General features: G+C 42.8%; 1 protein-coding gene across 1 annotated transcript in view; it reads left to right on the top strand.

Moving 5' to 3' along the window:
* The window catches only part of celf6 (CUGBP Elav-like family member 6), a gene marked incomplete at its 5' end in the record, with an annotated part of 128,240 nt that overhangs the window by 92,687 nt on the left and 9,484 nt on the right, over positions 1 to 26,069 (top strand). Inside the window, 8 exons of the mRNA XM_079293024.1 lie at positions 3,365 to 3,493; positions 7,232 to 7,311; positions 16,951 to 17,124; positions 18,039 to 18,186; positions 19,547 to 19,696; positions 20,508 to 20,570; positions 21,149 to 21,229; positions 24,254 to 24,397. Of these exons, the coding sequence (XP_079149150.1) occupies positions 3,365 to 3,493; positions 7,232 to 7,311; positions 16,951 to 17,124; positions 18,039 to 18,186; positions 19,547 to 19,696; positions 20,508 to 20,570; positions 21,149 to 21,229; positions 24,254 to 24,397 (969 nt within the window). The remainder of the gene's footprint in view (positions 1 to 3,364; positions 3,494 to 7,231; positions 7,312 to 16,950; positions 17,125 to 18,038; positions 18,187 to 19,546; positions 19,697 to 20,507; positions 20,571 to 21,148; positions 21,230 to 24,253; positions 24,398 to 26,069) is intronic.

Consider the following 26,069-nt stretch of genomic DNA (forward strand, 5'->3'; position numbering starts at 1 on the left):
AAGGTTCCAGGATTAATTAATGGTGATTGAAGATGCAACGATGCAAAAAAATCATCAAAATAATCTGGCCAGGCGTCATGACTGCAACACACACGTGCACGCACGTTATCATTTTAAAGTAGTGGCAAGGTTTTGAAAGAGCAGATTACAAAAGGTCTCTTCAGAGTAGGGCAGAGAAGTGCTGTGGAGCTCAAATGTTCTCGAGCTGTGTGGCTCAGCTCTGTTAGTGGGATAAGACGAGCCCCTCTCAATGAGAGATAAGTACCAAGAGGTCAAACAGTCGGCTCAATGAGTCCTGTCATACTTCTGTATCCTCAGACAGTTCCATATGAAGGTCCTCACCCCTATTAATGCAAACACATGACTGTACTTCAGAAGATTATTCTTTTTCTCCCCACTTTTAATGGATAACAATGTGGAGTCACGCCGCCGTCGTGCAGAGGGTGCATGACAATATATTTATTCATATTCATAAAATGCCAATTCAAAGCTTGCGAGTGGGCCATAAGCGACGAGAGAGAACACGCAAAATCCAATTAGAGCTGCTTTGGAGACAGGTGCAAAGTGGACTAATTAATAGCAATCTATACTCTGGCCAGCGCATGCAGTGGGCCGACTGAGACACTCTTAGGTCAGGCAATGAAAAGATAGCAGCTCCAAATTCATTTTCTCACCGTGGCTATCCCAAAGGAAGGCTCCCAAGTACACTCACACTTCCTTTAATGCCTTCACTGGGGTGTAATTTATTTTTGCGTTTGCCAGCACATTTGGAAAGTTCATTACTTCACTCATGGCTTGTTAATTAGCCTTGTAAAACCGCCATTAGATCTCCTCGGGCCAGGACCGAGATGAGACTTTTGTCCCAAAACATTAACCCACTGCAGGAGGCCTGTAAAACTGCACTCTGCCCATTTAAGTTGTAACAGTGACGCCTCGGTGTAAATCTGAAAGATGGAGGGACAGCAAGGCAAAGTCATGTGTGCTCTGGACGGGCTGTTGCCTCATTTCATGTTTCACCTTTGCTGCCATGGACAGGGGTCAGGCTCATTTCTCTCCCACACCTGTTCAGGGCCGACTTTACAGCTACGCAGCTCCTCCACTGTTGCCCAATTTCCAGCTAGATGTCTGTCCTCCATGTCGGTATTTGCTAAATCCCAGTTGATGGTATAAGTGTCTCTGTGGCGATCACCTCAGGGTTCTTGCTTACTTCCAACCCCGGAGCTCCGAGGGGTGGAGGGATGGTAATGAGCAGTCGTACTCGGCTCAGCTGGTGGGTTTGAGAAATCTCGCTGTGACTACAGGAACATGAACTGACACCACCCGCTACAACACCAGCAGTAGAGACCATGCAGCGTGGCCTTTATTGATTATTCAGGTGCTCATTTGTGTGGCCAAGCGGGTAGCGGGCACGTGTCTCATTTGAACTTTACAGGAAAGGAACAGGATCCGATTTCCCCGCTGCAAAAAGGAAGCGCTGGTGCTTTATTTTTAGAACAGCTGCGTCTAATGGTGCCTGGCAGGTACAGGAGGCTTCACATCTGTCGAGACCCAGGTGATGCTCTCGCCCGCCGCTCCTCGCCCGCCTCTAACCAGTCAAATGACTCACACTGAAGATCAACAGTGTCATTTCCAATAAACTCTTTTTACTCTTCCTGCCACTTTCCATCAGTTCTGGCGATGGGTACTTGCTAGTAGCCATTTCATTCCACAACACAGCGGAATAGGGGATGCATAATGTCAAAGATGTAAAGAAGATGAATGCACTGTGTAATGCCAGGGCACTGGGAAGATTAATTAGAAAAATCCAGCTTTCTGGCTGGCCAAAATGTAGCAGTATAGGGTCCATACATCTGAGCAGGAGTGCCTCCCTCTGGAGGTCAGGATCAACTCTGACATGCAGTGGCAGTGAAGATATTGGTGTAGGTGGAGCTGCCTTTCAAACTTAATAAGGAGAAGCCAGTGCTCAACATCATTCCAGATGTTAAATCACACCAGATTCAGCTTACATTTAGACTGACCTTTTCCCACTGATAAAGTTTACAAAATAAGTCAGTTTGATAGTAGGAATATAGCCCTGATGTTTCTATGATGCGTACCTAGCATTGTTTTTAAGTGGACTTAACTTATGATATAGAATTAGTGGCCAATAATTGACCATTAAGAAGTAGATCTGAGGTTATCTATTCATAATAGTGGAAAGTAAACCAGCTAAACAAATCACAGATTTCCCCGAAATATTTAGTCAGGGGTTCAAATATGACAATATAAACGACCCAGTGTAATGCTTTGCCATTCTTTTGTTCCAAGGCATTAGAACTAAACCTTATAGCTCTGAAACTTACACGTGTTGAAATGGTTTCTGCAACCGCTCTTCTCCATCACTAGCCTGTGAAAGCATCAGGCCGTAGTCACGGTTATTGTGGTAAAAAAAAATCTCATTTACTCTTCAACTTGTATGAAGTTATAAAAAAAGATGCAGCGTGTACGCAACATAGTCGGACGATACATCATTTATTTGAATTGTGAATCTAGCTTAATTTACTTTTGTATTTGTTGGAGTTAAAAAACACAAATCTGCAAACCTTACGCTGATAATCATCCACAAACATTGTTACACTGAAAAGCTTCATCTGTTACTTCTGGGAGGCCAACATTGGGCAATGCTCAGAATCATGTTCATTTTTTAATTCGACTTGACTCATTTTCCAAAATGATTTGTTCCCTGTCTTTAGTCATTCATACTGAAGAAAATAGAGTTTAAATTTGTCTCCATACAACATATTTTACATCCTGTCAGCAGAAAGTGGAGCGGATACTCTTCAATGGGACACTTTTTATTTATTTTTTCTTTTCCCAAGTTTATCATGGGATAGATTGTGCTGTGGAGTTTACCGTTGCTTATTATAATTCCTGCTCCTTTGGTGAGAAAATGTCACACCATGTTCTTGTTCCATGTTCTCTTTCAACTCTGTGACTGAAGCATCCAGACAATCTAACAGTTTGTCTACCTGTGCAAAATATCCGCGCTCTCTTTCTACCTTTACCTGAAAGCCAGCTCCAAACATCATCTGTATCAAACACCACCGTGGCAGACTTGAATAGCTCACTGGAAATAAGAATACATCTCCCTCATACCAGGGTGGGGTGGCACACCACACGTCAGTGAGATCAACAACAATAACAACAGCAGCAGCAGCAGCAGCAGCATCATAGGCTCAACACAGCAGACTGCTGATAAAAGGGGGGTTTGAGTTGCACAAGTTCCTCTCAGCTCAGCAGAACGGTACCATCAGCTGTAGCATTTGTCTGTTATCTCCTTTCTTCCACCCTCCTTCCCCCTTCCCCTTCCTCTCTTCCTATCCAGAAGACAGGAAGCTGTTTGTCGGAATGCTTGGCAAGCAGCAGAGCGAGGACGACGTCCGGCGGCTGTTCGAGACCTTCGGCCAGATCGAGGAGTGCACCGTCCTGCGAGGGCCTGATGGGGCCAGTAAGGGTCAGAGCCCACACACCTCCCACTATTTCGTTCCCCTGTCTGTCCCTCTTAATCCCTCTGTCTGTCTGTGCGTACGTGTGCTGTCTTTCTTCCTCTTTCTGCTCTTTACAGTTTTAAAACCGTGCTTCACCTTCTCTGCACCCATTGCCATCGTCTGCGATCCACTCTGCTCTTCTGAATAACTTATCCTCCCCTTCAGCTGTTCAGTTTTTTTCACCAACTCTTGTGTCTCGCGAGCATTTCTTTCATACTTCATTGTCACAGTGCTCCGACACCTCCCCTTCCCCACTCTATATTTCCCTTCCCTTTTTGTTTTCACTCTTCTTCCTCTTCCCTTTTTTTCTTTCCCGAACTTCTTCTGATGTTGTCCCTTCATTACGGCAGCTCCTCTCACCCTGGGCTTGTACTCAACAAAAACATCACACAACACCTCGTCTTTCAGCGCATCCCTCTCCTCCTCCTCCTCTTCCTGTTATCTGAAAAGCGGAGGGGTGTAATCATGTTTGTTCCCCACATTCCCGTCATCCCTCCCCACAGACATCATTGGACGATAATGTCCTGTAAATAAAGCAGCCAGGCTCTGGGTTTTGCTGCTGTCACTCACTGTGCGGCAGATTTGCCTGCATTCAGTAACAGCTTATGCTTTCATGTCTGTGGCGTATGTGCTATTTAGTTCGTAAAACATAGTCAAATTAAAGATGGCTGTGAAATGTGCGATGCAGGTGGGATTGTTCTGAGAGCGCGAGAGGCACCCCCACCGTCCTTTGATGGGTTTGTGTCTCAAAGCCATAATTTGAGCGATAACGCCAGTGATATTGCTTGGAACCTTCCTTTCTCTCTGTTGAGTGTGATTTATTCTCCTACGTGAAGCGTCTGGATGTGTGAAAGGATGGGGGGGGGGGGGGGGGGGAGGCAAGGTAGAGGTGTTGATAATGTGCAAGCCTTCCGACTATATCAAAGAGAAAGGCTGGCTGTACTGAACCACACACTCCTATCTGTGTCTACATCTGTTCCTCTCACTGTTAATCCCGGGTCTATTGCTCTGTGTCGCCCCACCGGCCCACTCCCTTTCTTTCTCCCTGGCTTGTTTCCTCTTTTGCCGTCTCTCCCTCCCTCTCCAGCTCCCTCTCTTCCTGTCTGCTCAGACGCCTCAAGCTGATTGACAGCACGTACAATTAAATATGCGCGATGCTGCTGTGTCAGACAGAAGCTAGTTTTTTCGCGCTTTCACTCGTTTTCACCCTCCTGCACCTTGCACCTCATCTCTCTTTCTTCTCTCTCCACATACCATACGTTTCCTGTGTTGGTATTTGTCTCCATTATCACCGTCTTGATCGTTACATCTTCTTCAAGTTTTCACTGCCATAAAATGGAAACTGTAGAGCATGGTTGACTATGAATGCTACCCCCAGACAAAGGTCTCATATATAGGTATCTGGTACTATCACTCACTGTGCAACAGTCCCACGCAATCATTACGGGATGTTACGGCAAATTATTTTGCCAGCCGCCTCGCTTGGGATGAGGTTCCTGTAATTTGAATGAGACAGACCTTGAAATTGACAGTGCTATCTGTTCCATGATGGAGGCTTTGTCCCCTGTTGATGTAAATTTATGCTACTCAGAAGCTTTTCACCACCCCTCTTCACCCAATAAAAAGGCCGAGAAGTTTAACATCCATCTCTCTATGGTGCTGCTCCTCAAAGTACTTTCAAAGTGCAACACTTGCTGCCAGAGTTGAATAGAGCCCTGAATTGTCAGGAAAAATAGAGAGATGGCTTTTAGGTCTGTAATTAAGTTGTGTTATAAATGTCACCCATCCAGCGGGATGGAATTCATGCATACATATTATTACCCCGGGAATTCAAAAGGCTGTGCAGATCCTCTGGCTTGAAAGCAATACAATCTCTCTTTTTCCCTTTCCCCTCAAACTCATTCTGAGACATCAAATTCAAAAACTTAAATGTGCTCAATAATTTATGAGGCAGACCTTCAAATGTTCTGAAATGTTGTGCTGTGAGTCCCTTAACGGTTTTTTTCTAGGTCAGGAAAAGCGTGGCTAAAGCATTGTTTTGTTGTTGTTTTATTTGGAGGGGACATTTAAGGACATTGCATGTTTAACATGACTTTGCCTTTGATGGTGTGCGCCAAGCCCTGCCGTTTTCAGGGTCTTTGTGGTCGGGCTGAGCTGCTGGGGTCACTGGGATTCTGGCACATAATCTGATAGTCTTGTCAGTAAACCAGCAGCAAGTTATCTTGCCTTACAAAACAATAAGGCCTTTGCAAGAACAAACTGCCCCTTATTATTTCAACTACAAAAGGATAAATGCATTTGTTCCCTCAAAGACAGACTTGCGGTTTGCCTCTGTAGATCTATAGAGCTTTGAGGACATTTGACAGTACAGGAAACACATGGCCTTTACAACTCTCCATATTTCTGCACACAACGGTTTCAACTGCTTCGCGTTTATTGTGTGGATGGAATGTAGAAGGAGAGCCTCGGGTAAAGGTGGAAATTGTCTTCCATTGATTGTGCACATACTGCATGTCCCCTCAGTTCAATCTTTTTTAGATTTTGTCAGGAAATGATGAAGTTGTTTGTCTGTGAAGCAAAGCTGACTCCTGAGACGTAGAAGAGAATGGGTCGAACATCCCCTGAGCCGACCTATCAGTGTTTGCAATTTAAATGAATCATCAAGACTCCTTTGTGAATGGATAAATGCATATGAACATACGTAACCATTTAAAATATTAGCAGTTCTTAAGAAACCAGGGATTGAACTCAGAAACAGCCCGTCTGGTTATAAGACGCTGGTGCTACTCGATGAATGAAAAGGGGGCAGAATTAATCCACGAGTTTGTTAATTAGGTATCTTTTGACTTAACACTACCTGCAGGCAAGGATAATAATAGGACATAACAGAATACCTTGAGCAGCCTATGACGACCATAAAGCTGAGAGAAATAGCTCCTGTTTAATTTAATGGTTTTTCAAAGACGACCACAGTTCAGTTCCACTGTATTTCACTTCTCTTAATGCTGTAGAAGTTTAGTGCCCGTCCTTAACTACACACTGATACACTATTTTATCATGTGGTTAAAATATAACCTTCTAAAAAAAACATATTGTGGGTTATTATTATCTACTTGAATCATTCAATCATTTGAAACGTGAATGCAATGATGCTCCAGAACACTGCTGCAGACACCCGTTCCCTTGTCTTGCGGCCAACTTTTGATGTCGACTTTTCCTTTTGTGCGTTAACTACACAACAGATTTAAGATGATTTCAATGCCCCTTGAGCAAAGCCCCCCTCCATCTGAAATTATGTGCGAGCAAAGATTTGGTTAGATTGGCAGATTATAACACTATGCCTTTGTCATCATAATCTCTTTTATGAGTGACTGCACACAAATCACAATGTGTAAATATTAAACAGATTAATAATCACAAACAACTCAGGATCGTAAATGCCTTGGCTCCATGCTCCAAAGTGGAGGGGGTGGAATAAGAAATGGGCGAGGGATAGGATGTTCCACGAAGCTAATGCTTTCACTACAATTAGACTGATTTATTCAGAGTTATGCGCTAACACACACATGGCAGAATATATTTACAAACCAGATAACATGAAAACAACAGTAATGAATGGTGTTTCTCCCCCCCCCCACCCATATTCAAGGCCCTTCCCTGATGTTGTGCCCTTCCTCTCTGTTTCTCTTTTTCTGTGTATACAGGCTGCGCCTTTGTCAAGTTCTCCAGCCACGCAGAAGCGCAGGCCGCCATCAACAGCCTGCATGGTGGACAGACTATGCCTGTAAGTAATACAGTTCCACATGCTCTATCAACTGAATTTAGTGTATTTCAACGTAGTTGTGAACAATTTCACAATCAATGTGGACATCACTTGGATGTCTTTGCCAGCTCCCAGGTCCCACTTTCAATTAAATGGGATATAGCATATAGCTTACAACAAAGATCTGTGAACTGTTTTTGATCGTGTTTTCCGGCCTGCATAGAGGCAGACGCTGCCTATGCCTACCTTTAAAGTTTTCCATTCCACATGCATACGGCCACTGGAGGGTGTATGCCTTTTTTATGTATTCAGTACTGAATGTCTTCGTCTCTTTTATGTTTGGAAAAAAACCTCATACATTTCAGACAAAAACATATACACGAGATATACCAGAATTTCTTCATATCCTCTCTACTACCCTGCAGTATGTGTGAATACAGTGTATTATGTGGCAACACTTCATATTAAGGTACATGTTTACCATGAGATGCTTATTAGCATGCATATTAGTACCATATTGGCTCTTCATTAATCTTATAAAGCACTGTTAATACCTTATTCTGCACGACCTTATTCTACTTCAACTAAGAAGTTTCCCTTAATAACCCCCTATTCACTGTGTATTAACAGGGAGTAAGGAATTTGTTCTACATGACTTGTGATTATCATTTGCTTTGCTAAGTGTGGGGCTTATAGGGTCGAAGAATAATCCTTCTAATTTAACAACACCTGATAAATATGGCCTATTCCTATGTAACAAAACACCAAACTAAAAGTGTTTATCGTGTCCAAACAACTCTGAATTAATTTGCTCATAACTAATTAAATAGTAGTTTGACACTTATCAACCCACACAGGTTCCCCATTCTAAAGTTGCCTCCTCTTCACACTATCCAATATAGCATACAACTACTGCAATTAACAGACCCTATTCTTAGGTGACGGGTTACACCTTGAACAAATAGCTCTATTGAGATTCACAGGTTCTATATTCCCATTAAGTGGTTGAAGAACAAAGTCATATATTTACCACAGTGACTCTTTTCAAAGCGCATCAACAGTCCACAGTCTCACATACATTCTTGCTACACAAAAGAATCCAACAGTCAGCATCCGCCACCTTACAACGCACAGCTGCATACTCTGTATCTGTCACTTTCACTCAATATCCATTCCCCTCCGCTATTCACACAAACTTTTCTTCAGAAAGATAGTGTTTAAATTCACAGTCTTATAAAGATATGATTACTGTATACCTTGAATGTATGCTGAGCAGACATTGTACTATATATATATATATATATATATATATATATATATATATATACATAAATATGATGCTGTCTGATTGAAATTTGAAACTGAAGTTGTGGAATAATGGAAATAGAGATACAAGACAGATATAGTACAAGCACAGCATAAAATGATAATGTAGGCATAAGTTTCCATCTTTGCTTAGTTTCCAGAGTTATTGTATTATGCATTGACGGGGTAATGGTTGCATTCCACATAGAATTTCCATTTGCTTATTGTAGCTACCGGTATAGTTGAGGGAAAAAAGACTAACATGAACCATAAACTGTGGACGTACTCACCTTGACTTCACCCATTGGTTTGTGGACAGCTCCCTGTTAATAACAAGGTAACCACACCCTAAAGCATACCATGCCTTTTTATTTACCCTATTTTACTCTAAATGGGACATCATTCGCAAAATGAACATCATGCTGCATTGAAGAAGAAATGAAACTCGTTATCCCATTGGAGAACCTTTTCTGGCCATATGTTGACTGTAATATTAACTGGTATTAAAGTCCTGGATTGGTCCAAAAACTGCTGAAAAATAAAACAGATAAACTATCAGAAAGAGAAAAAATACTTAAATAAGGCATATTAATAAAATAAACAAAAGAAAGAAACAATTGATTAAATGCAAATACATATGAGTAGCTTTAAGGAATACTGTAATGATTCGATTGGTGAACATTTTCAGGCACGTTCAAAATCTACCTCTCAATTGACTTCAGTAGAGTGTGAAAATGATACAGTTGAGGAAACTTTCAGTTCTAAAAAGGACAGCCAATCAGTGTAAAAGTGAAAAACCGGACACTGTATTGCAGGTGGGTTTTTTTTTAGCTAAATAAAAACCAACTCCAGCATGGATGACTATTTTGTGATTACTTATGGATTAAAATGTTTCTCTTGCATGAGTTAATATTTTGAACAGCTCTCTTAAGCTGTTCCTGACAATTAAAATGAGTGTGAAATTAGTCACTTTGCATTAGGAGACAGTGTCATCTTCACGGTGAAGCAATGAAATTGAGATAGTAGGCCAAAACGATTATTTCAGAATTGGGGTAATTACCTTCTGACACTGTGTATGCTTGTCAAGGCTATTCTTGGTAATGGCTACAGTTAGAATTCCCCACACCTAGATATAGATGTGTCATCAGCATATCAGTGACAATTATTATATTATCTCCGCCAGGAGATTCATGCAATCGGTCGCATGTGTGCGTGCATCAGTGAGTGTGCACCTCTGTGTCTGTCCATGGTATCAATCTCGGACTCTGCCACGGCAAACTGCAAAATATTTTGGGTGGCCAGTAATGGCTACATGCTCAAGGACCCGTGGTTGCGGTGACTCACACCTTTTAGTGCCTGTTTTATACTTCCATTTTCTTCCTGCTGACGCCTTACTCACTCCTTTTAACCGCCCACCGGCCGTTAGGGACCATTTGTGATAATACAGCAGAGTGCATCACCGACCCCGAGCCGCAACACTGTGCCCAGAGACACAGTGGGGGAATACAGTTTGCACACTTTTGTTGATTTGGACAGTATATTTTACTATCAGCTAACGGCTAAAGGAACTACCATTCCACTGAGTACCTCACAGCCTCTACTGGGTGCACCTTTCTATTTCAGTTTGTTTTCGATACGTCCAAGCAGAATCATGCAATATTGTTCTACTGAAGATGAAGGGTATTGTTGCAAATAATAGGACAAGAACCAGGTAAAAAACCTTCGCTGAGACAAACTGCATATTTAGAAGAAGAAAAATTAAACCAGTGGCAAGAGTGCTATAAATAATAGATAACATAAAGGTTGCTGAACATTTTGTAATACGGACGGGGACAGGTAGGTTTCATGCCACTGCCTTCTCTGGGAGACTTACAAACACCTCATCGCAGGCAAAACATTAACAGTGACAGTTTGGCCCAAGTCCAAAAGCTGCTTTTTGTAAAAGAATATTAAAAACTTAACCTGAACACAGTTATTAAGTGAGGCTTTATTACAGTGACTAAGAAGGGAGGTTAACAAGTAAGTCAATAATCTTGAAAAGCACCCTAGAGTTAGGATGGATCTTCAAAATGAGGTCAGATTAATAAGCCGCTTTTGCTTCCTGAACTGCTTCCTGATATTTCACACAGTAATATTGTGGGAGAGTTGCAGTTCATCAGCCTCGCATTAACTTTCAGCTTTTCTACATTTATTCTTCACAGTCTGGATATCATCTTTGCAGGACCAGGGTTTTTATATATCGGTACGTTACGGCATAATTTGAAGCTGTAAATACTCTTTATATAGCTGCTCATTCCAATCGTTAATCGGATTGCATAGGAATCACTTCACTCAAATTACAGACATAGAACACAAACACAAGTATTTGTTCTCATAGCCCAAATATTGCATATTACACAGAATCACACGCAGCATGTTGAGATATAATGAGAGGACAAGTCCTCACCTGCAATGGTGCAGGAATCACGATGGTCAGTGGACTGTATTGCACTACAAAATAGATGCAGATTTAAATGTGCCTTTTAGAGGTGTGGAATAGTTTAGATGTAAGTGTAGGAAGGATTGTGGAGAGTAATGGACTTTAGTATACAGCAGTTATGAGACATTAGTTGGTGTTGAGTTGTTTAGTTGAAGAATAAGGCCATGAATTACGAAGCATCTCCCGACCAGTGCTGGATGTATGTTGAGTACTGCACAGCTGGACACGTGAGCACACACTCTTCCTGGCAGACATCCGCACCGTCACACACTTCACTGATGTTCAGCAATAAATATTTACGGATGCTTCCTGGCAGCCAGATAGTGTCCTGGAAGCCAGATCTAATTTACACATCTTTTTGATGCCGCTTCATTTTGCATTACATTGAAGTAGCGAGGGAGGGAAGTAAGTGGCAGAGTCGGTTTAACTGTGTGTGTGGTTGTTGCACAAAATAACGACCAAACTTTTTGCCGTGTAAACCACAAGTGGCAGCTTTTAATAAGCAGTGGGCTGTGAGCCAAAGAATAATCATGTGGCACACTGATCGGGCACAATTATGACAGGCCTCTTCCTGAAATTTGATTATAATCAAGATATTTACCTAATACTCAAAATATCTTGTCGACTCAATCAGCAGAATATGTTTACATTCAGAGGATTTAAATAATTGGACTACTCCGTCTGTTAGTTTGGCTTTCTTGTACAGATTTGGTTCCTGCGGACTATTTCGCTCTCTTTGTGTTTGCTTGTGTTGCTGTAGCCCAGGCACAGTTGCATTCGGTTGAACAAGTGAGCCACCTGAGGTCTGCTGCAGATGAACTGTCCAAGGCAACATATGGAGCCCCAAACAGGCCCGGGGCAGATCAAGAGCTCTCCAAAAGTTCATTAATAATCTATATTATCCATAGCGCGTTCCCTCTATCCCTGCACCTGTTGTCCTTCTCTCCTCAAATCCAACTTCCTCTCAGATGAATAGGCAAGGTGGCCATTAGTATCCAACTAAGGCTGTGGTACCGAAGGGGGATGCAGTTCATTTGGATAATATCACTGCCACATGTCGTCAACAACAGACTAACAGGAGGCAGGATTCAGAGAGTAGTCTGCTCCGCTTACTGCCTGCTGCCAGCTGTGAGGTCTGGATGAACCTTGAACAAAGAGTTGTCTCTCACTCCCTCTCTCTCTCGTTCTTAATGTTCTCTCTCCAGCATCTGTGTTACCTGGCACACGCACACATGCCATAAATAATACCTGCACCAAAATACGCTGGCCAAAAATGAAAGGTTTTAATGAAGCTTAAGGGCAAGGGATGCCACCGAAGGGCATGAGCTGATAGATTGGGTCATAGCTTTAATTGATGTTTATTGCACAGAACAGGGACTCTCACTGGTTCGTCTGTTGAATTACAGTAGGACTGCAGAGGCACAGGTGGCACAACTTCAAATGGCAGAGGCGGGGGCAGGCAGACAGCACCCAGCAAATTGCAGACATTGTCATGTTCGGTGTCACAGCGTGGCTGACGGGGCCTGTGGAGCTCGCTGGTGTTGGCAGCAACAAGACCGTGCGTGTGTGTGATACCATAGTTCCGGATTAATGAGAGATAGAACTAAGCCAGAGAACATTGTCATTGTAACACACAATTCATCAAATGCCACATGAAACTACTGTAGAATCTCAGCAGGCTTCCAGCTGACATACGACATGGCGTTTTGTACTTGCGCTCCTCACATATTGTCGTGGAAACTGTTATTTACAAAATGCAGTGTACAGACCAAGTGAAAATACCATTATGAATGACGGTATTGGTCTTTTGGTCCAAGACAGCATCATTTGGTGCTAATGAGGGACAGTCCTCCCATGAGGCTAACAGAGCTGTAGCAAGGTTCAGAGAGTTGAATATGAAGCCCACAGGGGGTTCATCCAATTACCAAACAAACTTGTTATGGTGTATTCAATTAATTTCTAACAAACTCTCAATTAACACTTTTTAGAGTCTATAAGTCTGTAGAACCTGAGAGAATTTTTGGAAGTTTCACCAATAGGTGTTGCATGTTTGCTGAATGGGGAAGAAAGAAGGTTATTTTCACTTTCGATTCGCTTTTACAAATGACAATTTTTCCTTCGATGACTGTGGCATTGTATTGTACTGCTGTACGCCTATGTAGAGGATGGAGGATGAGTGTCTGTCTGCCTGTTGGTAAACACTTAACACCAGTGTCTTTGTATCACAGTAAAGCAGAGATAAAAGCGTAATGCCATTTCACTGGTGTAGTTGAGCTCTAATCCCTCAATTACCATTGTGTCTTTTTTCCAACTACACATTTGGCGGCCTACACAAAATCCAACATGTGAGATTTTCACAAGTCAAGTGTGTTGTTCAAGAAATTTGATTCGTTTTTGAACCTGTGACAAATTCCTTAGTTGTACCTGTCAAAAGTGAAGGCTCCCTGTTGGCCCTTATCAAATTCAGCAAATTCATTTTCTCTCCAGGTATAGGAGTCATGCCGGTGGAGGTTATTATTCTGTTTGTTTGTCAGCTTGTGATTTTCTGCTACCAGTGAGGAGTGGCTGCTTTGCATCCAGTGCCTGTTGTCTGCTGCCACCTGTTCCTTCATTACCTGGCCACATATTACTCTTTTTTTTATGTGGATTGAAACACTTGATCCGTGAAGGGGATCACCCTCTGAAATCGACCTTTTCTGATTAGGCTGGATTCAGTAAAAAATACCTCTGCTTGAACTGTGAGGATATGAAATTCACCTGTTCAGAGGCAAGGGTGAGAGAAAAACTATTTTCATTATTTCAGAAGTGATAGTTTGGCTTTCATGCTGTGAAATGCTAGACTCTGACTTGAGTGGCAGTGCTGACGACACCTGCAGAGGTTGTTGTAGTGCTTTAATGTCGCTGCCAAGTCTGTTCAGTGGAGACAGAGAAGACTGGGTCTCCTCCCGTGCTGTTGTCTACAGCAGAGCAATCTGCTGGGAGAAGTCAAACCAGGCCAGGCTCGCCTCATCTCAAGTCACGGTGCAGTGAGTACAGGCAGCCCCGAGCTTTCACAGTCCCGATACTCACAAAGCATTCTTCATGAGGTATTAAATGAATATAAGAATACACAGACACACAAAGCAGAAAATGAATGTGATCTAAATGCCACACCCCCATGCTGTGGGCAGGCTTAAGCAACAAGGCTGGAGGAGGATGTTTGCTCTGTGCCAGCCTCATTAAATCCAACAGCCCAGTCCCTTCAACTGGCCCACAAAGTTGAGAAAGAACGGAAAAAGGTCAGGCGGTAGGATGAAATGAAATTAGAAACGGAAAAACTGTGCCGTTAACGCCGCCACGTCGGAGTATTGATTTAGTTCATTGAAATGGCATCGAGTGAGAAACACCAGATGGGTCTCCTCTGGCCTGAGGTGGGGTGCTGGCTAGCTCTGATAGGATCCCATCTGAGACGCACTGTCCCTGGGGTCCATGCTGATGCCTTTCTTCATTCCCCATCCTCTTTCTCACAGTTATCTACGGCCAACACATTCTCTTGCTTGTGTTCAGAGAATGTTTGCGCGACACTCTCCACATGAGTTAGTCGAAAAGCTTACTTAGAAAGCCTCTGGACAAGACCTAGCTTGTTTGTTTTGTTGCGTTCAGAAAATGAATGTTTTTTTTTTTATAAAAAAGATATCAAAGAAATTTGAGATAACAAAACAGCGATGACATAGGACAAAAAAAAAACACATTTCTGCAGGATTAACATATGATATGCTGTAAGGTTTGTTGCAGCAGCCATGACTAACCAAACCACAAAGCACGAGACCACCCTGGCAAACAGCCCTCTAAATGGCATATCGCTTAGCTGTTCCTGTTTAAAATTTCATGAAGCTTTTACGAAAATAGGACACACTTTTTGTATGAATTCCTATAAAATGGCATGAAGTTACGCGGCATAAGAGTAAGACTGGGACTGTGTTTGTTCAGTGGCTGAATAACATTTCCACATATACACACTCTTATTGTGCAGTTGCCGTATTCAGCTTCACAGGGCATACGTTTGTTGGTTTTCTGTTTGGATAACTCTGCTTTGGTAATATGCCTCCAGCACGCGAGTGTGTTATAGTTTTGTCAATTTCAATTTCTTATACAGAGAGTCATAAACGTGTGTAAAAAAAAAAAACAGGGCCATCACTCAAACCGGTCAGTCTAGTCTTTCTCTGTCACCGTGTCCTCTGCATTCACATTTTCACTTTCTACAAATGTAGAAAATATGGAAATCTAAATTAAAGCCTGCATTTGTACTGACCCTGTCAGGATGAGACATTTTGTGAAAGATGAATCCAAGTTATGATCATGGAGTCCTTTTCTCCCCATGTCTTTGCTTTTATGATCTTACTAATCATATCCTGACTGCCCCCTGGCTGCCTGTGTCCTTCTGTCCTGGTGGTGCTCATGCTCTTTCCCAGCATGCATTGCCTGTAATTAAATAGGAGCCTGGTCCTCTTGACAGTGTCTGTGGCTGCTTTCTCTGCCTGGCAGCCTCCTCTCTCTCTCTCTCTCTCTCTCTGCATCTATCTCTCTGTCTTTCACTCACACAGAGACACCCTCCCCGCCTCTCTCCTTGCCTGGATGTCACATGAGGAACTGACTCTAGTCTCTGTCTCTCAAATGATTTAATTGGATGCAAACTCAGGCGCACGGACATCAATACGGAACTATGTCTGCCATAAGGCAGAGCCATAAGTCAATACTTCGCCCTCCACATGCCGAAGGCTTTTGTCAGACCTAATTGCCTTGTACTGTATTCAGTGGAGCTTCACCACTGGGGAACTGGGACTCCTGTGGGATCTGGTTAGGATCACAGTTCACTCCCAGTGTATACAGTGGAGTTGGAAAGTTCACAAAAGCAAATATCACTCACAATTCTCTTCCATTTAACGCTGACAGCTAAATGACTGCAGTCATGAGAAGTGCACATTCACTTCAACTGGCTTCCTTGGCTTACATATATTAGGTCTCGAAGGCTAGACATCAGATGACAGAAATGAACCACATACTAACCACTGTTTCCCCTTCGTGGCGATGTAGAGTGCTCCTACTCACACTTTCAAAAAAGGTATGTTGATGCACTGATATAGATCAGCTCTAAATATGTGTATATTATGGAGCCTGCATTTTGTTGTAGGTCATTTCCCAAAGGAAACACACACATTGTGAGATAGCCATTTTTCAACCACACGGAAAAAGATGCAAATGTATGCATGTGCTCAGCAACCTTGTTTCTAAATGGCCTACATTTAGGTTATGGTGAGACTGATAGTGTTCAATGTGTTCACATATCTGCATGCTTCCAGTTAAAGCATCACATATCAACCAGAGCAATAGGTACACGTAACAAGTCAGTCAGTCAGTGACATCAGTATCGATGGGATCAGTATTTTCACTTTAAGCTCGTCTTTAGCGTTATGGAATCCATATGAGCTTTCCAAGCTATTATGGTTGTGGTTTTGCCTTGTTGACCTCTTTCAGTTTTTTCCCCGTGAATAACATTTTTTTCAGTGTAAAGATGTGCACAGACAGTTGTGGCTAACAAACACAAGCTCATTAGCTGGATGGCCAACTGAAGTGGCAGGTGCAATCTGCGAAACGCTGTTGATTGAAAGTAGCCATGGTAGTTGCAAAAGTTAGTATTATTAGTTGTCCTACTTTGTTGAAACTTTAACAGCCCGATGGACTTATTATATCTCTATTCAGGTTGTTCTTGTTTATTTGCTTTTGTTAATCTCCATCTAGCCAAATCAGGATAATGCACTGCAAAGATACACATCACAAAACATACAAAACTTTAGTTGCACATTTCACTAACCTTGTAAATATACGTGCCCCTCTAGGGTGCCTCGTCCAGTCTGGTGGTCAAATTTGCAGACACTGATAAGGAGAGGACCCTGCGCAGGATGCACCAGATGGCAGGCCAGCTTGGCATCTTCAGTCCCATGACCATCCAGTTCGGGGCCTATGGCGCCTACTCTCATGCTGTAAGTCTCAGCCCGGCGGCGGAGGAGACGGTGAGCTTGAAAAAAAGAAAACAAAAACTGTTGTGTTTCGAGGTTTGAATTCATGATTTCTCCCAATAGGCATGCGACACTCCCAGCAACAGCTCCTTAAGTGATTTACACGATTAAATGGCTGTTTGAGTCCACATTTGCAGAGGCTTTACAGAAAATGTGCTGTGGCACTTCTTTTTGTATTGTGTCTTTTTACCCCTTAATTTGTCCAGGGAAGCTTATCATGCATGTTCAGCAATACAATGTTTTACTTCCATTCAGTTGTGAGCATCCATTTCTTATTCACTTTCCATTCCCACATTTACTGACTTGGTCTGTGAATTTAAACTGGCAACCCAAGCTTGCCTCCTTTAACTTTTCATCTTCTTACACATATGCTTTTACACTCAAACAGAGATGCACTTCATTACCAAGAACACACATTTGCTCAACCCCTACCCCTACCAGCCCAGCCCATCCCTATTTCATATTCACACATGAAAGTCACAGCCTGAGTTAGGAGTCTGTGAGATTTTGCACTCACACAGTAGCTAACAACTCACCCTGACAGGTGAGAACCGCCCACTCACGCACAATCTTTCCACTAACTCTGCCACTGTGGCAGAGCTCTACATATATAGTACATATAGATATACATAGTCTCCAGCTTGCTAAACTCATCTCAACACAGCCTTGATTTTGTGTCAGTATAATGAGCACAAGGCCAGAGCGGTGTTACACTCGCTGGGAAGCAACGCTGCAGGGCAACACAGACCACTCTGTACAAGAACAAGGCATGGACCAGACAAACAGTGATGAGAGAGTAAACATGCTCTGGTCCTGCGGCTATTTCACCCTCCTTTCCTTTTCTGTCCATCCCTCCATCCCTCCCTCCCAACCTACGCCTCTCCCCCCACTGCTCTGTAATCCTACAGCAGATGATGCAACAGCAAGCAGCCCTGATGGCAGCAACACAAGGGTCTTACCTGAACCCCATGGCAGCCATTGCTGCCGCGCAAATGCAGCAAATGGCAGCTTTCAATGTCAACGGCCTGGTGGCTACTCCCATGACACCGTCCTCAGGTATACACAAACAGGAACACACACAAACTCACTAACTGACTCAGGTGCAAGAGCAAAGGCACGTGCAAACACAAACACACACACACACACACACACACACACACACACACACACACACACACACACACACACACACACACACACACACACACACACACACACAGGGCTTCTCTCTCCATTTCTCACCACTGCCCTGGAACATTTTCATCATTAGCAAGAATTATAGAAACGCTAGTAATGTATTCATTCAAGGCCTTTCTGCTTTTGCCCTTGTTACAATTGTTAAGCTGTGGGCTCCATTTTCTGGGCTGAAGCAGACATTGCCAGTGTCGAACTAAAAGAAGCCGAGGCTGATACTGAATGGGAAATGATAGGAGAAGATACACAGCATTCCTTGACACTCATCGGCAGCCACATTATAGTGTCTCTCTCTCTCATTATCTCTCTTTCGCTCTCTTGTCTGTCCGTCGCTCTCTCCCTCTGTGTCTCTGTGACAGTGTGTTTTCTGGGAACACAGCCAATCCACAGCCAATCCGATGACTTTGGATGCAGAGTCCTTGGCTCATACAATATGAGAGCAAAGATTTGTGTGAGATAATCCTGGACCCCAGTCTGAACTATCTTTTTGGCCCTTGTCATGAGGCGCTTTGATGGCTCGACACTAAGTAGGCAGGCCGCCTGAAGGCAGGGTCATTGCAAATGTATTAAATAAAGTGGTTTGACGCTGTACCTGGCATTTGTAAGCCACAAGGCCTACATATACCAGGTAATGCCTATCAAACATAATCCTGCATGACTTAAATGCCCTTCATCTGGATTAGAAAAATAATAAAAATCCATCAGCACAAAAGGGCACTGACAAGGGGACAGACTTGGAATATCACCACAATGAGAAAGAAGAGGCTGCACAGGTCTCTACATCCAATATACGGTACATTAGGTACGTCTGCTTGTGAGTCAGTTTTGTCCCACTACTTTTTGTACCTTCAAAAGTAAAGTAATGTAGCCCAACTATACCTTCAAACAAGGCTATAATGAGAAAATATTCAGAAAATCAGAGTGCTACCTTTATTATGTTCTGTTACTGTGGAGGATGAGTGTTTTTTTTGTTCTTTTCATCCCTGCCTCCCCTTCATATAAACTTGTAGTGTGCTACCTTGACTGATTTAGTACTTGCAGCTTTAGTTCAGGCTGGATTGGTACCTCCATGGTGGGTCAAAAGGTATGAATTTGTGCTGATGAAGGCCAATTATATGCTTGTTATACACTAGCACATTTGCGGAAAAAAAAAGATACTTCTCTTGTAGCATGTGAAGCGTGCACCCAGCAGTTGCCGTAGTGACTATGTATCTATTTGCAGGCACCAGCACACCCCCTGGCATCTCTGCCTCAGCCGTGTCCAGCTTAGGCACCCCTATCGGGGTCAACGGATTCAGTGCCCTTCCTCCTCAAAGCAACGGGCACCCCACCTCTGAGGCCATCTACACTAATGGTATTCACCCTTACCCAGGTGAGCCAATCAAGTCAATCAATTTGCAACATTTTAAGTCATGAGACTGTTGTTCTGACCCTGGCACTCACAATTAGCAGCTTGTACTGATGGCGGTATATGAATTATTCTAGTGTTGCACTTGATCTGAATAAGAACATCACCTAATAACCACGATGCAAGTTCAACACGTCAGTGGTGACAAATTGAATTATATCTCATGGTGCTCTCATGGTGATCTCATGGTAAAGGTTGACAAGAGACCTTTTTTAATTCACACTCTCATTACGTCTTTTTCCTGATCTGAATTGAAGCGTTTAAGGCTTGAGGGTCAATCAACAGTGTGCTGCAGATTTCTGAGCGGCCATCCCCAGTATCATGATGAATCCATCAGTTCATCCATCAGTCCATTATGGTTAATTTGAAGTGTCTCAGCTCGTCTTCGGCTTCTCAATGTTGCCTGGGACTGAATCCTGAAGAATTGACAGACACACACTCCCCTTTCCTGCATTATGCAAAGGCAGCTGCAACTGTAATGAACTACAAAGTGGTTTGTTTGGCATGTTGTTAATATTTGATGCAAACATCTGGGGCGAACAGGCATTTTGAAGAACTGAAATATGACAGCCCAAATTTCTCCCACTCCCTGTGTGATCTTACCCCTTGATGGTTCTCTACAGCTAAGCCAATTTCTGTCTCGCTCTTTAACATTCTCTATGTCTGTCTTTGTCTCTGTCTTGACCATTCTCCGTCCTCTCTCTCTGTCTCTTCTGCTTTCATTTTCCTCATTGTCAACCCATCTTTCTCTGTCTCTCTTTTCGTCTCTCTGCAGCACAGAGTCCAACAGTGGCCGACCCTCTCCAACAGGCTTATGCTGGCGTCCAACACTACGCAGGTGATCTGTCTCTCCCACCTCCTCTGTTTCACTTCCTCCATCTGTCCATTTCCCTCTCCCCTCTCCCTTTCTGTTTGCCACATCAGTAGACACTATGACAGGTAGAGATAGCCGCACGGCCAGCCAATTTTCTCCCCGGATTAGGATACTTTACATTAGGATTGCAAAAGGGTTTTCAGTTGACTTGATTATACACCCACACAATACAAATCGTAATTCCAAAAGTACACCGAGAGCCGAGGATCTGAAACTGCCACAACCTCCTACATGAGAGATGACACAGACCTCTCATAACCAATACTTTCTGCATGACATCAGCACTCATTAACACAGTGTACGTCTCCCTCTCTTTCTCTGTGCGTCTGCTTAGTTGAACTGCACTCCACTCCCCTTTTGCCATACTCTTTGTTTAGTGATCCACCAGCCAAATGAGCCCAGGCTCCCAGTCATAACGCAATATATTTATGCAATGTCTCGAGGACGCAAAATGAACAATGGAATAATGATTTGAGTTTTGTTGTGTGAAATATGAAAATAGAGATGTGAAAAACTCGACTCTGGTTCTCCCTTTGCAACAGCAGCCTACCCTGCCGCCTATGCGCCAATCAGCCAAGCGTTCCCCCAGCAACCAACCATCATTCCCCAGCAACAGAGGGAAGGTAAGAGCGAGCGAGCGCGCCCACCCAAGATAAAAGGTGATAATTGCCATGTTCCATTCTAATGTAGCTGTGCTGCTTTGAATTAGCGAGGGAGGGAAAAATCTGGCTGGGGAAAATGTGAGAAAAAGGCTCCCCATTTAAAGAGAGGAACATTAGCGGTGAGATGGAAAGTTACTCTGTCATTATTCAAAAACTGCACTAATTCAAACTCGCAGCGTTGGACTGCTTAATCAGGCCATTACAATGTGTTTAAGTGGTTATAAATATTCAACAGATTAATTAGCTGCATGCATAATCATTTATTACCATTCCTAGTGTAGTGTTCGTTCTTATGCCACAGCATCAGATGTAATAAAGCATAGGATATACTGTGATGGTAAATCACGCTTTTTGACGTCATTTGTCAGTTTCAATTATTCATCTATATGAGTGTATGAGGCAGCATAGAGTGGCATAAATATTCAATATCAATAGAGTGTCTCAAACATTGCCAAGAGGAAAAGTTATATGTAAAGTATATGTGTACAATGTGTCTGTAGCGTGAGTGCATGCCAGGGTCACAGTGCAGAAATGTATGAAGAAAGTATAGATAGACACAAACGTATCCTTATTCGCGTCGCATGCTGGCATAGTTTCACACCATACGAAAAACACACTGCTGTTAAAGACGTCCCATCTCTCACTAATATCTTTAAACATTTTCATCATTTGCAAGAACTACAGAAATCATGATCACACACTCACACTCACACACATGCTATTCTTGGTTGAGCCAGTGGCCTGTCTTTCTGCCCTCCTCTGGGTTTTGGCTGCACTCCCAGTCTGTCTCGGTCCGCTGCCACAGTCTGCAGCCTTGCCATTTAACAAGAGACACCTAAACATGAATACACAGCCACAGTCTAGCCTCAGCTTCATCCTCCCTCAGCTAAGAATTGCAACAATGCAATCTATCAGTCTGTGTCTGAGTCAGCAAAGAAAACCCCACCAAATCCAAAAATCTTATTTTAACCAGACACATTTTTACTGTACTCAAAGATGTGTCCTTTACACTTCACTGGACTTCTTTGGCAGACAGCAAAACTTTCTGACACAGTAAATATCAATTTATGGTGATGCCAGTAATGCAGTAAATGCTTGATGATGAACTAAAAAATGATTTTTTTAAAGTCTTTCAGTCAGTGCAGCAAGCACTTTTGCTCAGGTTTCAACCACATCTGTCCATTATGGCAATAATGATAACCCTTTCAAGAGCACTGGGTTGAATTCATCACTGTCGCCTGTAATTGCATGAATAGAATAATTTCCGGGTGGTCCTAAGTGAATTCCATGCATTGATCTTTCTTGTCAAATCATATGACTACATTATCCACGATGCAACATGTACTGCCGACAGTTCGGTCAGAGATTTAGGTGTATTATGCTAGTAGCAGCTAACGTAGCCTTGAGCCTCGAGCCTCAAGCAGAGATGAGGAGCGGTCCACTAAGACTTGTAGTCTTCAGCTCCAACTGACGCAGACATCAAGTGACATCGCTTTAGGAAATGTATCAATGATCAATTCCACTATTTCCTTTGCTTAGTAACTGGAACATTAGTGTTCCAAAATATATTTAACATTCATGAGCTCATAGTTAGTGTACAAACTTTTTTTAATTCAAGTTCAACATTCTTTAATGGGTAAGAGTGCAGTCTACAAGACGTGTGATTGTATGATTTAATGCTCGTGCTTATATCCACTCTGTGTCACCAACATGCAGTAGTCCAAGAGTGGACTCACTCTTCTTCCACACAGCTGAAAGGACATACTTAGAAAAGGCAGACATTTTTTTCGTGCAATCATGAAGAAAAAGTGGTGTTATATCTGTGAGGAGTTTTAATACAACTGTGCAGCTCATCCAACCCATCAACCATCATACCCAGCAGTTGGGGACATTTATTTCTTTCCTTTTTTTTCAAAGCATGAATTCTATAAGACAACCTAAACAGACAGAACTGAGATTCAGCCTTTAACTGTAACACTTTGTCAACCCGTATGTGTGCGCGTGTGTGTCCTCTATCTTGCCGAGGCGTAGCAGCAGTACAGCCAGCCACCACTGCAGCCTTCTTATCAGCCTTCGCACCAGCCGCAGTCTCATCTCGTCAAGCTATCACCCAGAGCAATGAGACAGGAGAGGAGGCTAGCCAGGCAGCCAGCTGCAAGCATACTGTCCCCAAGTCCAACACATCTCTTTCTCTCTCTCTCTCTTTGTATCTCCACGTCTCTCCATCTCTCTCCAGTTCATGCCTCCCTTTATCCAGATTGGCCTGTACAATATGTGGCAGCTGGGTGGATGAGTGTGGAGGGATGGAGAGAGATTGGAAGACGGTCCTACTGTCACAGAGTAATTGGGACAAAAACTTGGCTCATGCTCTGCCTCCCCCTCCCCTCTGTGTCTCAGTGTTTCTCTTTCTCAATATAACTGTCTTTATCTTTCTCTTCCAATCAACCTCTGGTTTTTTTTCTCCCTCCTGTTGTCTCTGTTTTTATTCTTTGGTGTATTTCTCTTTTACTTCTGTCCATGCTCCTCTACAGCTGTTTGATGTGCGCTACAACTGAGCCCACGTTTTCTGAGACAATAGTCAAGCTTAATTGTTATTTGTATGTGTTAAAATCCCACCTATCCATACAGTTATTATGCCATATGTGATTACAAAGGGAACCACAAAAAGAGATGAACAAACATCAGAATTAGAATTAAGAAATACTTAATTGATCTGCAGGGTAAATTGATACATTACAGTTGCTTTTATATATAAGAATAAAGAAATGTAAGAAAAATAGAAAAACGACTAATATGATGCACATAATGCTACAATATATAACAATATATGTAGAGGAGAAAATAACTAAAAACAGAAACAAGGAATTGAGAAGTGGAATATTGTGTGTTCAATATAAATGCATAAATTATATCATCTCTCTCTCTCTCTCTCTCTCTCTCTCTCTCTCCTCATGTAACCTCCTGTTGTCTTTTTCTCATCATCAGGGCCAGAAGGTTGCAACCTGTTCATCTATCACCTGCCCCAGGAGTTTGGAGATGCGGAGCTCATGCAAATGTTCCTGCCCTTTGGCAACGTCATCTCGGCCAAAGTCTTTGTGGACCGAGCGACCAATCAGAGCAAATGTTTCGGTGAGTGAAATAATCAATAGTCATTGAAGAGAAGCAACAAAAGCACTGCACAGGTACTCCCTGGGCCCATCGCACAGACACGATGATGGGGCTCGGCAATGGAAAAAGGAAAGTGTTGTGTGACAAGGTGGACGCTCTAATTGCTTAAAATAAAACAAGCCAAACCCACTATGACTCCTTCACATACTGACCCAAACGTCTTTCCACACATCACCTCATCTTGCTCTCTATCACAGCATTCCGAACACAATCAGGGTTCATCTCCCCTGCTCTGCCATTCCCAGACTGCTTTACCCAGAGGAAAAGCATTTTCCCAGACACCCCCCAGTTGTCCAGCCGGGCAACCCGCAGCATCCCGCAGCATCCCGCCGCCCCTCCCCTCCTCTTCTCTCGCCTCCCACACAGCAAACCAGTTCATCAGGGTGGAGGCAATGCAGGCGGAATCCATGGGCTTAAAGAGATAATAATAGACTGGTGTGGGCCTTACTGTTGATTTAGTTGGACAGTAGCACCCAGGAGACAGGCAGCGAGAGAGAGAGAGAGAGAGAGAGAGAGAGACTCCCAGCATCGGCTTTCAGTTTCTCTTCCACATGGCACGCCGATGAGGCTTTCTCTTCCTTTCTTCCCTCGTCCGTCTTGCTCTGTCCATCTCACGACTCTCTCTCCCTTTGTGTGCGCTCCTCTAAACATATGCCTCTCGCTATCGCTATCTGTCAGTCAACAAGGGGGAAGGACAAAGGGGCGGTGACCTCATCAGTCTCACCGGCTTATTTTCCACGGCTTGTAATTAAGATCTTGGCTGAAAAACAGCAATTCAACCCATGATTCTTTTGAGGGGACTTTGTTTTTTCTTCACTCATTTCTCCCTCCTTTTTTATAGCAGAAGCCCCCAGGGCTCCTTTGTAAGACGTTAACAAATTAGACAGAAGATGCTGTGCATTAAAGGGGATAAGTTATCAGGGGGATAAGTTATGAGGTCTCTAAGAGCGTGGAACACTTCATCTTCAAAATGTGTGAGATCAGCCTTGATGATGTGGATAATGGGCACCGTAGACTCACATACTGTACATGTGTAGATAAACATCAGATACATCGAACAATAGATAGAGGGATGGACTGATACATTGTCTGAAAATGTTTAAATTTGTCCTTGTGCACATTGGTGTGAAGAACACATGCTCAGTTTTCACTGAAGAAATACATATCAAAGCAACAACATTTTATACAAACTAACAAAGCCAATAACCGTACTGTTAGTTCAGGACATACAAACAATCCTGTCTGTATGTCAGCCTATAGTTAACCAGGATTCTAATGTTCCCACTATCCTTTGAGTAGCACACCATATTCCATATCCTAATTTAGATAATCCATTTTTTTCTATCTTCTTCTAATTATCTTCTTCTCGTAATTGTTGTAAAATCGAAAAAGCTAAATCTCATATTCATAACATAACATTCTTCAAAAATCTCAAGTTTATTGATGTAAAAGTTAACTTGTCTACTTCATTTTAAAAGGCAGCATAATGCAGTGTCTTCGTAGATACAGGATGTTTAATAATGTGTTTTATACATTTAAATAAAATGCTTTTTAAAAATTCCTTGCCACTGCAGAATCATTCTTGCGAGTTTTAACAAAAACATCTGTGCGTACGTGGCCATATTTCTCTGCA

The sequence above is a fragment of the Melanostigma gelatinosum genome (assembly GCF_949748355.1).
Source record: "Melanostigma gelatinosum genome assembly, chromosome: 2".
Lineage (NCBI taxonomy): Eukaryota > Metazoa > Chordata > Actinopteri > Perciformes > Zoarcidae > Melanostigma > Melanostigma gelatinosum.